The sequence below is a fragment of the Paramisgurnus dabryanus genome, chromosome 18 (genome assembly GCF_030506205.2).
Source record: "Paramisgurnus dabryanus chromosome 18, PD_genome_1.1, whole genome shotgun sequence".
NCBI classification, from domain to species: domain Eukaryota; kingdom Metazoa; phylum Chordata; class Actinopteri; order Cypriniformes; family Cobitidae; genus Paramisgurnus; species Paramisgurnus dabryanus.
This window is the reverse complement of record NC_133354.1, coordinates 27,979,043-27,996,210: the sequence shown is the minus strand read 5'-3', so window position 1 is coordinate 27,996,210 and position 17,168 is coordinate 27,979,043. Positions and strand designations below refer to the sequence as shown.

The following is a 17,168-nucleotide window of genomic DNA, read 5'->3' as shown; positions in this document are numbered from 1 at the left end:
TCTGCAAGCAGTCTGAAGTCAAAAATTCTAGTGGAAACGGTTAACATATTTTTTTGTTGATTCAATGTTTTATTTTTTAGAGTGCACAAACATCCTAATATATTAATATTATTCATTTACCTTAAATATTGCATATTAATGATATTGCAAATTCATTAGAAACACAAGAAAATACCTACTTCGTTTACTATACAGGCAGATAAACAAAAATATACAGCTTTCCAAATGCAAGACTGGTTTTATTCCCCCAAATAGCATTTGTTAGCTACCTCTCTTCCAAAGTGTACGTTAACTCGTCGTGGGCGCTTTGACGCAGCCATTTTGAGTAATAAATAATGCCATTTGATTATTTTAATTAAGTTTTTCTAGAGAAGGGCCGTAAGGCTGTTATGGGTTTTAAAGGGTTAACATTAGAATAGTCAGCCGACATTTTTCCATCTCCAGAGTGCCTCTCGTGTAAATTATTAATAAAAAAGGCATTTATCTCGCATTTGATTCACACCTTTTTTTACCAGCTAATCTAAAGTACTCCCATACTTTAGACCACTTCTGCCTTTGAAAAGTTTGGAAACTAACTCGATTGACATTGCATTTGATACTGCTTCATCCACCATCATTGAAAACGGCGCGCTGGTGGAGTTAGCGATAGACATAAGTTTTGCGTCTACTAGTGATGTGGAGGTCGTTAAAGTAAAAACAAAATGTAAAAAAAAATGGAATTGATTATAAATATTGATGTAAACTAATTATCAGCGTTGACAGTCAATTGTATCGACCAATCGCAACAGCTCTTATGTAACCATATCAACGGTATTGCAAAATCATAGCATGGTGCAACACAATACCAGTTATCACTTTTATACTTATGTCTCTAGAATAATCTAGTCAGTCCTAAGTTTTTCCATAGCCTTATTTAAAGCAATACAAAAATGCCACCATCAGCATAATCCATGTTAAAGTGCATCAATTCTGCACCCGGCATGTGCATAAAAGATCTGTGCAAGCGTATAATTCCCAAAATAACCATATGCACACTAAAGCTTTTTTACTGTGACAGTTTTGTGCAATTAAGGAAAATATATTTAGCTTATTTTTTAAACATAGCTATTATATGTTCTCCTAAACGCTGCCATGATAAATAATTACTAATGTTAAATAAATTTAGGTTATTGATTTTCACATTTAAAATTATACTAGATGTAGCAGAAAGCTATATACACATTTAACATTTTGTTTGTGTGTTTGCAAATGTTCAAGAAAAATACACCGCAGTAGTATTGGATCGGCCTGTATCGTTATCGGCCCCAGAATTTTGGTATCGGAAATGAAAAAAGTGTGATCAGGACATCCCTAATTTAAAACTTGAATCTTCTGTAGTTTAATTTGTGGTTTCATTTTGCGAAGTGAAGCTTCACCTCAACATTCTCAATTGTGCAGCACAGATATTGGTATTCTGCTGAAAAAAATTATCACAAAATTATAATGGTTAAAATAACAATGAACCATTACTGTAGTTTTTTATCTTTAAAAGCATGTGTTTTGGGCATTATTCCAGTAGGATTTACTGGTGTTCTATTGGTTCACAGATTACATCCTACCAATAGGATCTTACATATTATCTTACATTACATATTGGTAGACACTACCTCCACTACCTTATAGACAAGCAGATGCAGTATGCATTTCTGTCAAATAGATGGTTAGCTTCTTGCTGTCAGTGCTGCCACAGTATGCTTTCTTATTCAAAAAAAGAAAAGATATTTACTGGGTTTAGCATGTATTACAATTATGTAATTAAATAAACAGACTCACTTTCTTTAGGGCAAACAATTTCCAGTAAACACAAAATTATATTTTTGAAAACGTATTAATTACACACACATACAGTATATAAATATATGAAAAGTGATTTAGTCAAGAGCAGTAAGAAATATTGTTCTCAAATGGTTGTGTTTAAGAGGATACTTGCAAAGACTGGAATTTTGCTGCATATGTGTATTTAAGAGCTTAATGAGTGACTTGCACGCTCCTCTCACACCGAAACAGCGTGAGCATATAGCACTGTGGTTTAAACGCTCCAATGCAATGAAAAAATATGATGCTATGCAATTTAATATAGTACACTCCTAAAACAGTTGTTATAAAACAACACATGTTGTGTCTAGTTAAGCACAACACATTTAATGGAGCAACACATTTTGTGTTGTTTAAACACATCTTGTGTTGTCATTTTATTTATTTTAAAACAAAATCAACATACAATGACACGCATACGGTGTTAAAATAAAACATAATGTGTTTAAAAGTATTCCACAAACATCTTTTCTAATGTACAGTTTCCATTCATTGGATTTGTACATGGGCATTTCAATCATTATAAGACCCCTTTAAGTATAACAATATCTCACTTTTTCTCTAATTTAGCGTATTTGTCTGTTCACTTGTCAGAGCGCAGTCAGTCAAATACATTCCACTAGATGGGAATTCCCTAATAAATTAAACTTTGTTCCGCATTTTAGCTACAGCTTTGAATTTCTCACTGCTGCTTCCTCAAATCCTTTCCATTTGACTCATTTAGAGTCTATATAATTTAAACACCATTTCATTTTTTTATGCTCCACTGCCTCGGTTTCCGTAGTGTTGTGTTATGCTAGTTTGCAGTTTTGAGAGGAGAAAGCAATCTTAAAATATTGATCCGTTTCGAAGTAATAAAAATATAGTGCATCTACTAATAATTACACATAAATACATTTTACCGATGCAATAGAAACGATGCATCGCGAAGCAAATGCTAATTTGTATCCGTTGCAGAGTTTTTAAACTGATATCAGCCTAGAAAATTGTTACTTTTAATCCCATCCGAATTGGCCATGACTGTGTATTTCTCTGACAACCTCTGTAAAAATTCCAGAGCAATTTACCTACTGTTTTTTTTTTTTTTGCCGAAGTCAGAGGTCTTCTGAGAAATTGAATCCTGTCAGGATGCAATTGTCTGTGTTTTCCCCGGAATATCTTTTGAAACTTGGTTCTTTTCATGTTTTAGCCAACGTGATCTGCCATAAGGTTTTGCTAACACGCATATATTGTACTTCCTGAGTCCATTCAATTAGATATGGATGTTTTCTCCATTCAGCGACATAAAAAAAATCAAGACGAGCTGAATATCAAACACTGTTAAGACTGGCCACTGTAATATCAGTATAAGGCAGGGGTTCTCAAAGTCCGGATCCGGACCCGACAGGAACTTGATCCGGACCCGCGTTCACTTCATATTACAAGTGCATTAATTTCTATGTGATTGATTAAATGTGTGCATTTGCTACTTTACAAATGCATATTAAACTTGTTAACAATTCGTTAAGTTTTTTTTTTCTTTTTAGATTTAAGAGTATTTCTGGTCCGAAAATAAAACGAGTTATTCAAAAATGTCCTAACGCTGTAGCCATCACACCCAGATATTATGCACAGCTACTTCATGTACTACTGCTTTTGATCACTAAGTCCTTATCGATCTGAAATCATTGTTGGTTTGAGTCGTTTAAAACATGCATTTGAAAAAGCAACACTCGTCAAACATAATCTTAATACATATTCTTTATTATCATGAAATACCTGAAAAGGTTTGAAGAACAGCAATATAAATATATCCTTAACCCTTGTGCCTTGTTCCAATTCACTACCCTTTCGTGTTGTTAGCGGCCAAAAAAGGCCACTAAATTAAACGGCTGTAAAAATGTATCAGATTAATATTTTTTTCAAATTTTTTTGCATAAATCTTTTAATCAACCTCAGAACTGATCAAAACTACCAAATGTTTCCAAAAATTTCATGATTTTAACTCTTTAATTGCCAAGCTCATAAGTGATGCCACTGATTTGAGAAAAAAAAAACACAAAATCACTGATTTTCAATATAAAAAGTGATTGTGGACTGAATTTTTTTTCACCCTTTTCACAGTCTTGGGCATGCCAAAAATTGGTAAAAACATTGGCTTTGATGCATTTTTAGTTTTTGTGCAGCATCAGATTAAATTTTTTTCTCCCTCATTTATTGTTTGTGGCCATTTTTTCCCCATTGACTTCCATTATAACAACATTTTTTGATTGCAGAGCCATGACACCTTATTACCATGCATTTTTGATTCTTTGTGGTTTTAGTTTTTGCAAAGAGGTAAAATTTGTCATTTTTACTGTTGATCACCATGTGGCACAATTAACCCTTTAGTAGCCTGTGCAAAAAAAAGAGCTTGAATTCTGGATTGTACATTGAGTTATATGGACTATAACAGCATATTAGAGAGAGAGAGAGAGAGAGAGAGAGAGAGAGAGAGAGAGAGAGAGAGAGAGAGAGAGTGTGTGTGTGTGCGTGCGTGCGTGCTTGCATGTGTGTGCGTCTGTGTGGAAAAATCTGTAAAAAATCTTCTCTTCATCAGATTTATTAACAACATTTATTATGAACCAAAATGCAAAAACAACTTCAAATAAACTGAACAATGAAGCAAGAGTAGAGGATGGATGGAGAACTAAACAACAAACTAATTTTTTGGTGTGTATATGTGTACGTGTGTGTGTTCAGTCTTTTTAGCAGGACTTGCAGCATATTACTTGGTGCTCTCTGCAAGTGTGTCTACCACAACGGATACAAATGCTGACTGTTCTTTGTTTGGTTCTGTACACCACTTGCATGTTCCCCTCTTCACTCCTGAGCTGCTGGTGCCTGCTGGTGTCTGTGGATTTGTGTCTAGAGGGACAGCTACAGGAGACTAAATCCCTCTCACCAGTGCAGCACTAACTGGTGCGCGAGGGAGGTGCTCTCTCCTCAATACTAACACTAACCCTACACACACACACACACACACACACACACACACACACACACACACACACACACACTCGTACACACACACTCGTACACACACAATGGTTTTATAGTCCATATAACTCAATGTACAGACCAGAATTTATGCTCTGTTTTTTTGCACAGGCTACTAAAGGGTTAATGGTGCCACATGGTGATCAACAGTAAAAATGACAAATTTTACCTCTTTGCAAAAGGAAAAGGCACAAAGAATCAAGAATGCATGGTAATAAGGTGTCATGGCTCAGCAATCAAAAAATGTTGTTATAATGGAAGTCAATGGGGAAAAAATGGCCACAAACAATAAATGAGGGAGAAAAAAATTTAATCTGATGCTGCACAAAAACTAAAAATGCATCAAAGCCAATGTTTTTACCAATCTTTGGCATGCCCAAGACTGTAAAAAAGGTAAAAGAAAATCCAGTCCACAGTCACGTTTTATATTGAAAATCTGTCATTTTGTGTGTTTTTTTTCCCCAAATCAGTGACACTACTTATAAACTTGGCAATGAAAGAGTTAAAATCATGGCATTTTTGCAAACATTTGGTAGTTTTGATCAGTACTGAGGTTGATTAACAGATTTATGCAAAAAAAATGTGAAAAAAATTTCATCCGATAAATTTTTACAGCAGTTTAATTTAGTGGCCTTTTTTGGCCGCTAACAACACGTAAGGGTAGTAAATTTGCCCACGGGATATTGTTAGGTTTTTGAAAAATTTCAAAGCATTTTCTTAAAATATGTGTAAATATAAGATTTGTCACCAAAAATCATTCCATTTGCTGAAACACAGAGAAAGTTGTGGCCAAATTAAGACAAAAAAATTGCAAAAATGGCCAAAAATGGCCCCAACAACACATAAGGGTTAAGACATTTCCTGGAGCTGCGTGTGTCTAGTTCTTCGTCTGCAGCGCATATTAAGTTTCTGCCCAAGAGCGCCCCCCTGGCTTTTGGATGTAGCAGCAGTTCACCGTAATTCATTGAGAAGCATAGCAAGCATCATCAGCCAATTTATAGGTGCACCCCTAATTTTGGTCAGTGTCTCTGCCTACCAACCACACTTTTTTTGCCATGGTTTATGCATCTGATGGAGAACAAACTCTGCCATTTCTCTAATTAGGTTGCTCTGTATTTTGCACCTGGCTACTTTTGGCATATTTTTTGTGTTTGTTAAAAAAAAAAACTTTAAATGCAAAAAACACTTATTTTTTTCCCAAACTATTTGTGTCGATTTGTTATATAAACAAATGATTTACATAAAGTTTTTCCGGACCTATGAAAATGATGAGAATTCAGATTTGGACCTTTGAATGTAAACTTTGAGAACCCCTGGTATAAGGTAAACTCAACCTTATTTTGTTCAACTCTGAAATGGTAATGTTAATTTATAATGATAATAAATTGTTATTAATCATAATTTCTTTATTTCTTTGGGTTTATTATAAGCAGCCAGTTATATAAAACATGTAGGCTACTTTAGTAGAATTTGTATAAGTTCTTTTGATTAGGAAAACTAATCCCGTCCGAATAGTGCTTTAGTACACAATGTAACCTCATAAGAGTCAAGTTTTAAGAAAAATACCGCAACTTTTTTGAGCGTGGTGCTAATGGTCTATTCAGATTCAATGGATCATAAGCTATGGTAAAGGTGGTACCGCCATCGGCTAAATGGATTCCAAAACTGTAAAAATCTACAAACCAAATTAAATAAACTGAGATGTAAACTACACAAGTCATGAATTTTGTTGATGGTGCTTGTATTTGATTTATAAAACAACACATCCTCACTCCCAACTCGTTACATATTGATGCTTGGTCAGGAGCCCTTTGCGTCAATACTATACGCACAGGGTATCCCTTTAGCGTTATTTTTTTATGTCCTGGGTTTCCCAATGACTTCTATAGGAACGCCTGCGGTGTTGAAATTTGATGTGTTAAGCACGGGTAAAAAAGATAATAAAAATAGGAATAAAATTAGCATAAAAATAAAGAATATGCTACAATAAATTAGCTATGGCAGGAATAGTCATACTGTTTTTAATGTGCTGCGATTATGTTTGGTTATTCAATGATTAATCATTGCAAACGCAAGGCAATGCAATTAACATTTTACATTATATTTATTTAATTATTTATTTGTTTGTTTGTTTATTTATTGGTTGGTTGGTTTATTGGTTGATTCTTTTTTATTAGATTTTTTTTTATAAATAAAATTCAACAATTATTACTGCTGACGTCACTGTAAGGCGCGATCCATTGCGATTTTCCACTTGGTAAGTAGAACAGATACATCAATATATGGGAACAATTCTTAAATTTGCATAGTAAAAATGGTTCAATCAGGTTAAAAAGTTGTGTTTACAACCTTTAGAAGTGCAATGTAGCAGTTTTGTGATGGAGAAAATGACATCAGATATTATAAAGATTTAACTTGCTGCACAAAATGTGTATAGGCTAACGTTAGCTAAGCTAATTAAATTCAAGTTTGTTTATTTCTTCACGTGTAATCATGCAAGGTAATATTTCATTGGGGATTGTATGAATTTTAGTTATGATGTGTTTTTCGTTACCAGTAGCTCACAACAATATATATTTTCTGAAGAACAGTGTTGCCAGATTGGTGTGTTTTTCAGTAATTGTTCAATATATATATATACTAAACACACAAATCCTACTAAAATTAAACAAATATAAATTATTTCTTCGCTACAACAATATTGTGGCTCATCACAATTCAATATTCATATTTCATAATAAAGCAAACTAAGTGCACTTCTCCTAAGAAGGCTACTTGGTAACTATTTTCTATGTCTGTCCTTTGGCACAACAGAAATATCAAAGTTCCACTCGTCCAAGTCCATTTTACTCTACATAGTACAACTCAAAACTAATCAAAACCAATCTTCCAACACTGATAAGAAATCACACTTGTAAAAAATGTGTAAGACGTAAGAACCTTTCTTGTACCTTAGATTTTCATTAAAGCTCATTCTGTTGGATTAATAAGCTTGTTTCCTCATGGGGACCTCAAAATGTCCCCACAAAGTCACAAAAACACTGGTATTCCTATCTTTGTCCCCACAACGTGATGATTACCAGGTACACACACACACAAACCAAAGGCACTTTTAAGAGCCACGTCTGTCTTGTTAGTCTGTACTTGCTCTCTGTAGCTCATTTGCTTACTTGCCCATTTCTTTATCTTGTTCACTCTCTCACTCTCTCTCTCTCTCTCTCTCTCTCTCTCTCTCTTTGTCTGTTTACATCTGTAGTTGTCATATCTGTCCATCTTTGTTGTGAGTCTTTCTATCTGTTTGTGTTTCTTGTTCATTACAATGAGTGATTCAGAACTCCAAGAAGAGTTATAGAATATGGATACCCTGGTTGATCATCATGAACTCAATAATGAGCTTCAAAGTCTTGATGATTTGCTTGGTGAGCTGCACCAGTAAAGCCAACTGAACCAAGGGTGCACTGGAGAAAAAGAGACATTGACGGCAACACTGTCTATGCAAGACCAAGGTCAAGCAGGAATCAGTCAAATCAAATCAGAGTCAGTATAATATAACATTTTTAAAGATATTTTGAATATCTACATTTTTTACGACCTTATGAATGTTTTAAACAAGAGATATGTAAGGGTAAACAATCAAAGAACAGCTCATTTGATTTTTTTACATACAGTATTTGTGGAAAGCAGTAAAAGTACACTTGGTTTGAAGCAGTTTTTCCTAGGGTCTTGTCAGTGGCCAACCAGTTTCTGTCTTTTTAAATTATTTGCTTCTTAAGCACATATTTTTATTTGCTTAAATGATCTATATGACACATTAACAGCAAGTAATTGGACTGTCTACATGTGGGTTTGGGAAATAAAAGTCTGCTTGTTTTTCTCTCTAGCTTAAGTTAAAAAGAGAGCTTATGCCATTTCAGGCTGGTAATGAGGGATGTAAATTTCTGCCACTAAGCTTGGGACAATAATGTTGTTTTTGTCTGTTACAGCTGATCACGTTCGCAAAACTGATCCTCCCATGAATGTTTCTGAAACTAACTGTGAGGTGACTTTTGCTCCAGAGACTGTTAGTGTATACTTCATTGTCTAAATAAGATTTTTAGAATATGACAGAATACTGGCCTATTCACAGCCAAATCTAATCCAGTCTGTTTCAGATGTGTGAATAACCCATAAAAACTCTCCAACAAAGTACATCCAATGACCATTTTTGTCCACAAATGCGTATAATCCGTGAAATATGGATATATTTTCCATTGTTTACATCAGATTTCAGATGCACGTCTTGTAATAGATTATAATATACAATCTGAGGACTATTTGCATCGTAACACTTAGGGTTGGGAATCGTTAGAAATTTTCCGATTCCGGTTCTGCCTAACGATTCCGGTTCTGATTCCGGTTCCATATAATAAAAAATAATGCACAATACTTAAACAATTCAATTTGTGTTAATTAATTACTGATAAAATATTTTAAATGTAAAATGATTAATATTTTCACTTTTTCAGTCACTAGGCCTATATGATTTATTCCTGTTGTAGTCCTCGTAAGATCCTACCTGTTGAAGTGAACATGATAGCAGCAGTAGTTCTCAAACATATGATTTGAGATTTATATGCTGGAGCAAGTGTTTTGTCATATATCCTGAAAAGGCTGCTGTACAAGTAATAATTTTTGTATGTGCATGCGTATAGGCTTATATATAATGCATAGCCTACATATATTTTGAATATAAAAATGTAAGTGAGGATCAGATATACGTTTCTTAACAAACATGCATGTTCATATGCGATCACACTCGCATTCAAAACCAGCGCTCAAACTTGATTGTACAAGTAGGCGGGAGTATAATACATAATATCCAAACAGCGCTGTCAAATATCGTGACGTCATCTGACTCGCGCGTTCCTCCAATGACTTCATGGAAAATATTGATAGACAGAACGTGTAGCCAATTAGAACACGAATTCAACGATCTTTGTGTGAAGCTTTATTTCCTGGTGTGGATACGGCATTTTATACGCTTATATAAGGATAAACAATAAAAAGAACGAACGTGTATGCATGTAAACAAAAGACTTTTATTTTGTGGCTGACTGGCACTTAGAAAAGGCACTAGTCTTACAAAAACTCTTGCAAGAACCTCATTTTTGGATCTATTGACTTCAAACGTGAAATATAACTTCTTTACCCTGCTGAAAAAAACAGCATCAAACCAGCATGGACCAGCATGGGAATTATGCTGGTCTATGCTGGTTTAGCTGGTGGTCACAGCATTACAGCACCAAAACACAACATATGCTGGTGTGACCAGCATGGGATGCTGGTGCTAATGCTGGTTAAGCTGGTGCTAATGCTGGTGCTGATGCTGGTTTGATGCTGGTTTAGCTGGTGTTCACTAGCAAACCAGCACCAAAACACAACATATGCTGGTCTTGCTGGTATGCTGTTTTTTTTCAGCAGGGCTGGGCCTGTCTAGGTTTGGTATGGGCTTGCCCTAGCCCAATGTGCCTACAAAAAGCCAGCATGGGCCCCACAGTGGCATGTTTGCAGGGTTGGTAAGAGCAAGCGAAAACAGAATGAAGTAATGTCTAAAAAAGAAGTACTTTTTGACTGTAAATAAAACTGTGAGGAGTAAGGGGCTAATCACACCAAATGCCCTTTAAACGCTTGGAAACGCAAGGCGTGATGCACTGCCTTTTTATATTGCTAAGCAACCACCGAGTCAGCAGTCTTGTATATTGAAGCGTGAGCGCCTTTTTGCTGTTTACTGTCATATTAGCGGAAACTTTAAAAAGAGGGTGCTTGCTCTGACGTTGTTTGAGGGTGAGCGGTGCACAAACACACAGGAGAGAGTGAGCGAGTGGAGTCCGGTTTTTCAAAGCAACTGTAAACTTCCCTCACCACAACGTAAGGCTTGCCTCTCCCCTCATTCAATTGGACATTGAAAAGACGCGAATGACGTTGATCGCTTCTCCGTTCTCAGCGCTCCTTCAAAAGCGTGTGCTGCGGCTGGCGGCAAAAACCGCAAGGCGTTTACCGCGCATAAACAGCGCGCAAACGCTCCCTGCCCATAGAATATAATTTAAAAAAGGCGCCTGCAACTGCCAGTTACGCTTTTGGTGTGATCAGCCCCTTAGAAGTACTTTATTTTCTTAAAACATTTAATTAAGTAAAAGTAATGATTTTTAATTGTACTCAAGTAAAGTAAAAATACCCAAAAATAATACTTAAGTACAGTAATCAAGTAAAATTACTCAAGTAATTTACACCTTTGCATACAAAAAAGATAATTTTAGATGTATTTAGAGCATAGGAATAGCTAGACAAGGGCTTAATATACACATTTTTATAAAAACCTCAATTTCGACCAAAATCTACATTTAGGCTTTTTTTTGGCTGTAACTCGAGATCACACTGTATGCATTCCGACGAAATTTGCCAGCATGGGTACCAAATGTTCAAAGAATAAATTGTCAAAACGTATATCATTTTGGTGAAAGCTGTGATACTGGTCGACATAAATCTCTATTGGAGCAGAAAGGATGCCAGTATTTAGGTTTTCTCATGGAGAGGTTGGAGACTTCAAGCACCTGATGAAACACACTTTATATTGTCCTTTAATTTGCTTTTATTTGTCCCAAAACAATTAAACATTTCAGAAATCTATCACCGTCATCAATTCATTCTCTTATTATAACATCTACAGACACATAAACTATATTAAATGATCAGTAACATCAAGTGTACATAAGCCTCAGCTTCAGCATCCATACAGTTTGTTGATCCTCAGGATGTCGATGTTAGACAGCTCCTGTCTCTGTCCGATTTGCACAGACGCATCAGGAATGGGAGTGATGGTTTCCTGCCCATATTGGGTGGTGAAGGCCGTTTTTCCATAGTGCATGACGGAGCTGTAGTCGTATGGAGTGTTTTGATTGTTGGTGTTCTGTTTCTGGAACTTGTAGGCCATATCAGGAGAGATGTTTTGCCAGTTGATTCTGACGTACTGGTCACGATCGCTCCTGGTGTGCTCGTGGTAGAAGCCCAGGGCGTGATTGAGCTCATGTTCAACGATGCCATGGTACACACAGCCGCCCCTTTTGAGGGAGACCACCTGTTTGCCACCTGTTCTACCAAGAGATGAGTAACACCTGAGGGTAGAGAGAAAACAACAGCAGATATAAATGTTTGGGTATTCGACTTTAGGACTGAGAGCGGTTAAATGTGTCTGGTTGATATTTTATGATTGTCCTCACCCATCTTTGTTCTCAATGCTGATGTAGTCGATCTGAGATGATCTGGGCACAAAACGGATACAGGTTTTGCTGGCAAAGGACGTCATGGCACTTTGGATAGTACTCTTCTCATAATATGCTGCAGAGGAGAGGAACCACAGTTTGAGAAACACATTTATATAAACCATGAGTATTACCGAATGGGGTTTACTTACTGTATTCACTGCTCACTATGTAAGGGACCTCAACTATATTGTTGGCATTTTTCTTCCAGAAACAGTTGTTGTTTAAGCAGTAGAGAGCATTTCTGGTTTTGGGAAACACCAGATCTCCTTCAAGCAAGATTTCAGCAGATCCTGCGTGTAAAGAAAATTATATTGTTGAAGTTACACAATATGTCTTGATCTGAATTTGCTTATTATGACTTTAATTTCTGAAATTTACAGTTATGTAAAAGCTGCCTGACCATTGTTGGTCTCTAAAATCTTTGAAGTGATGTCCACATTTTCTTGCCGTGTTACTAACAGATCTGCAAGCTCCTGCTCCTGTTGATGGACAAACGCATAATATTACTCATATAATGACTCTTTATTATCTGAGTGTTCAGAGAGACTAAACAGGGTCTTACTGGTAGAAAAAGTGCCTGGGAGAAGCCAACCAGCAGCATCAGAACGGAGAAGGAGGCTCTTGGATCCATGTTGTCTCAGTGTATGGAGATGTTCAGGATTCTCCTCTGCTGAGGTTTGGTGTCTGTGTGCTGTCCGATCTGGACTTTATATTCACCTGTGTAGGTGGGTCTACAGAGAGATTATGGGTTCATCTTAGTGTCCAGGGTCTAATGTGTTTAACTACAGGGAGTTGACTTCATCCACTAGTCCAAAACCTTACAGAAGATACCGGAGATTGTTTAACTAATCCACTAAAGTGGAGCTAATGTAAATTTTGGAATGGTATTAAGTGCCTCCAAACAGCAATATACAAGTTTTTTAATTACACAGATTTATAAAGAATGCTCATTTGTGAGAACATCTTTATTGACAAATTCAAAGTGTGCACCATAACCAGTTAAAGCCTGGTACACAACAAAAGATATTCAAGCTGATTTATGACAATCCTAGTTAAAGTCCAGGGGCCTCATTTATCAACAGTGCGTAGAAAATGTTCTATATTTGTACCTACGAATGAAATTTAGAATGTGTCTAAGTACATAAAAATTTGGGATTTATCAAACGTGCGCACCGGGTTCGTACGCACATCAGTAAGTAATCCTTGATGATAAATCCCACTTGTTTTTAAGCACCATGCTCGTGCACTTTCATGGTCATTTGCATTCCGAAACGCCTCCAATGAACCATATATGGTGACAACACCTCCCGTTATAAGTCACGTGGTTGTGCTTTTTCCCTCATCGCAATACTGACAAAGAGAGCGAAAAAGAGGAACTTTACAGACCCAGAAATTGAGTTACTGGTGGATGAGGTTAAAAACACATCTGTTTGGTTCACTTAGTACGGGAGGAATGACTAACAAAAGAAAACAAATCTGCATGGGAACATACCAGTGAGTTTAATTCCGTTGGGTTTGAGAACACTTCCACACTTTGCGTAAAACTGTTCCTACGCACACTTCTGTTCGTACGCACGCTTGATAAATGAGGCCCCAGATCGTCTTCGTTGTTGAATCGATTATCTTGAGATTTTCCTGTGCTGTGCGGGTGTGTTAAGAGCATCTGAATCTGCATGAAAGCATGTCGAAGGCCCTCTGAAGACAAATCGGAAATATTCAATATGTTAGTCCATCTTGTTTGTTTCTTGTGAAGTCACGTTTGACAACGAGAGGTGAGATTTCCTGTGTGCTTCTTCGAGACTTGTGTTGTTTGTAAACTTATGTGAAGGGAATTTGAAGTTGTATGGTGTACTGTGATGACCATATAGCCTCAATCCACACACTATACTGTAGGGACAACACTGGTAAATTATAGATTTTTTTTCATCTTATTTGTGGTCTCTCACATTTTGAACATCTTATAACATTTAAAAAATATTTTGGTGTGGCCCTAGCTTTAGAGAGATGAAAGTTGAGCTCCTTATGATTAATTCTGTTTCTTTGTAATATTATTTCATATGAACTGGATACTTTGTGGTGTACATCAGACATTTGTTGGACAACAACTTCCTGAAAAGACCTTAAACCAGCCAAGACCTTAAACCAGATTTATTCAGTTTATTTCAAAGTATTCAGTTCATATAAAGTGAAATTACAGTCGAACAGAATCTCTTGTAGTCATCTGATGCTGCTGCACATTAGTCAATAAGATGATTTCACAAATAAGTATTCTCTGTAAATCTGTGTCAGTATACTGTTTGCGGGCACTTTAATACCAATCCAAAATTTACATTAGGTCCACTTTGGAGGATTAGTAAAACAACCTTAGGTATCTTCTGTAAAGTTTTGGACTAATGGATAAGGTCAACTCCCTGTAGTTAAACACATTAGATCCTGGACACTAAGGTGTACCCATAATCCCTCTGTGGACCCACCTACACAGGTGAATATAAAGTCCAGATCGGACAGCACACAGACACGAGAATCCTGAACATCTCCATACACTGAGACAACATGGATCCAAGAGCCTCCTTCTCCATTCTGATGCTGCTGGTTGGCTTCTCCCAGGCACTTTTTCTACCGGTAAGCCCTGTTTAGTCTCTCTAAACACTCAGATAATAAAGAGTCATTATATGAGTAATATTATCCATTTGTCTATCAACAGGAGCAGAACCTTGCAGATCTGTTAGTAACACAGCAAGAAAATGTGGACCTCACTACAAAGATTTTAGAGACCAACAATGGTCAGACAGCTTTAACATTTCTCCATATTACAACAATTACTGTCATAAAAACTAAATTCAGATACATATTGGGTAACTGCATCAATATCATTTTCTATACGCACAGGATCTGCTGAAATCTTGCTTGAAGGAGATCTGGTGTTTCCCAAAACCAGAAATGCTCTCTACTGCTTAAACAACAACTGTTTCTGGAAGAAAAATGCCAACAATCTAGTTGAGGTCCCTTACATAGTGAGCCGTGAATACAGTAAGTAAACCCCTTCCAGTAATACTCATGGTTCCTATAAATGTGATTCTCAAACTGTGGTTCATCTCCTCTGCAGCATATTATGAGAAGAGTACTATCCAGAGCGCCATGACGTCCTTCGCCAGCAAAACCTGCATCCGCTTTGTGCCCAGATCATCTCAAATCGACTACATCAGTATTGAGAACCTAGATGGGTGAGGACAATCATAAGATATCAACAAGACACATTTAACTGCTCTCAGTTCAAAAGCAGAACACCCGAACATTTATATCTGCTGTTGTTTTCTCTCTCCTCTCAGGTGTTACTCATCTCTTGGTAGAACAGGTGGCAAACAGGTGGTCTCCCTCAACAGGGGCGGCTGTGTGTACCATGGCATTGTTGAACATGAGCTCAATCACGCCCTGGGCTTCTACCACGAGCACACCAGGAGCGATCGTGACCAGTACGTCAGGATCAACTGGGCAAACATCTCTCCTGATATGGCCTACAACTTCCAGAAACAGAACACCAACAATCAAAACACTCCATACGACTACAGCTCCGTCATGCACTATGGAAAAACGGCCTTCGCCACCCAATATGGGCAGGAAACCATCACTCCCATTCCTGATGCGTCTGTGCAAATCGGACAGAGACAGGAGCTGTCTAACATCGACATCCTGAGGATCAACAAACTGTATGGATGCTGAAGCTGAGGCTTATGTACAAGTGATGTTACTGATCATTTAATATAGTTTATGTGTCTGTAGATGTTATAATGAGGGAATGAAGTGAAGATATTTGTTGTTTGATGGTGTTGGATTTCTGAAATGTTTGATTGTATTGAGAAAAATAAAGCAAATTAAAAGACAAGATAAAGTGTGTTTGTAATTCAATGTTTCATTTCATAAAGATCACACAATGATTTTTCTGAATGTATATTATTTTGGCCTATGCTGTTATACTGGTTGACATAAATCTCTAATAGAGCAGATAGGATATCAGGATTTAGGTTTTCTCATGTACTGCAGAAAGACACACAGATCCACATTAAGAGAACTGGATATCTGGATCTCTGACACAATATTTAGTGTATTAAAATCATCAGATAATTTCTTATTTTTTATAAAAGTTCGGGAGGAAGCATGGTCATGTAATCCAAACAATCAGACAGCACGCAAAATATGTTCCCTTTCAGTCGGTCACTACGACGTCACGTCGTGACCGACGAATTGGGAACTCGCTTAGAGAGACCAATCTGCTTCGAATACTACTAAAACGCCAATGAACTTGGCATTGAGATATTTGCATAATGCTGGCGCCGCCCCGCCAGGTGCGTATATAAGCAGCAGGTGCAAATAGGGAAATTAGCTTTTTATCGCTTCGAAAGCCGGCAGTATCTGCTACTGAGAAGCTACTTTACTCTGGTGGGATTCGATTGCTGAAGTTGGTTGGACTAGCAGTACCACAGCGGACGCTTCGCTTAATTCCACGACTCTACACCTGTTTTTTGTTTTGAGTTTAGTGTGTGCGTTGCCTTTCCCTGTGCGCATCATCAACTGAGCATCTGAGTGAATTTCCCTAAAAGAGTGATACGAGAGAGCTTTGTGCCTTGTTAAAGGCAGCCACTCTCTCGTATATCCGGACATCAGCGTCCTTTTCAGGATGGCTTTTCGTCCGTGCGATCTTGGGTGCGGCAAATACATGGGTCCGAAGGACGGTCACGAGCGTTGTCTTTCGTGTTTGGGCATCGAGCACGCAGAGGCAGCGTTCGCTGGGGGTAAGTGTTCTCACTGCGAGAACATGTCCCTTGTGGATTTGCGCAGACGGTTGTCTTTCCTCCGGGAAAAACGCAACCCTCGTCATGCGAGTGCTGAACGCCGCCACGGTGCGGCTGTGAAGCTCTCTAAGGACGACCTGCGCATCACTGTGCTGAGCCGAGCGGGGGATTCGTCCTCAGGCTCTCAGCCTCCTCATCCACAGCC

General features: G+C 37.4%; 2 protein-coding genes across 2 annotated transcripts; one reads left to right on the top strand and one right to left on the bottom strand.

The window, feature by feature from the left end:
* Window positions 1–11,490: 11,490 nt before the first annotated feature.
* LOC135776687 (hatching enzyme 1.2-like) lies at window positions 11,491–12,804 on the bottom strand. Its single transcript, XM_065287543.1, has 5 exons — window positions 12,736–12,804; window positions 12,574–12,646; window positions 12,323–12,463; window positions 12,129–12,246; window positions 11,491–12,023 (listed from the first exon to the last, which is right to left on the bottom strand). Exons 1-5 carry the CDS (start codon window positions 12,802–12,804, stop codon window positions 11,633–11,635), a joined length of 792 nt encoding a protein of 263 aa, XP_065143615.1. The 3' UTR covers window positions 11,491–11,632.
* Window positions 12,805–14,726: 1,922 nt separating this feature from the next.
* On the top strand, window positions 14,727–15,893 carry LOC135776686 (hatching enzyme 1.2-like). The gene is made up of 5 exons (XM_065287542.1): window positions 14,727–14,795; window positions 14,884–14,956; window positions 15,063–15,203; window positions 15,280–15,397; window positions 15,503–15,893. Exons 1-5 carry the CDS (start codon window positions 14,727–14,729, stop codon window positions 15,891–15,893), a joined length of 792 nt encoding a protein of 263 aa, XP_065143614.1.
* Window positions 15,894–17,168: the final 1,275 nt, after the last annotated feature.

Bases quoted from the DNA above. Each gene is read 5' to 3' on its own strand.
- LOC135776686 (XM_065287542.1), top strand. From the start codon at position 14,727: ATGGATCCAAGAGCCTCCTTCTCCATTCTGATGCTGCTGGTTGGCTTC. The intron at 14,796-14,883 runs GTAAGCCCTGTT...CAACAGGAGCAG, and splicing joins CCCAGGCACTTTTTCTACCG to AACCTTGCAGATCTGTTAGT. The intron at 14,957-15,062 runs GTCAGACAGCTT...CTATACGCACAG, and splicing joins GATTTTAGAGACCAACAATG to GATCTGCTGAAATCTTGCTT.
- LOC135776687 (XM_065287543.1), bottom strand. From the start codon at position 12,804: ATGGATCCAAGAGCCTCCTTCTCCGTTCTGATGCTGCTGGTTGGCTTC. The intron at 12,647-12,735 runs GTAAGACCCTGT...CAACAGGAGCAG, and splicing joins CCCAGGCACTTTTTCTACCA to GAGCTTGCAGATCTGTTAGT. The intron at 12,024-12,128 runs GTGAGGACAATC...CTCTACCCTCAG, and splicing joins AGCATTGAGAACAAAGATGG to GTGTTACTCATCTCTTGGTA.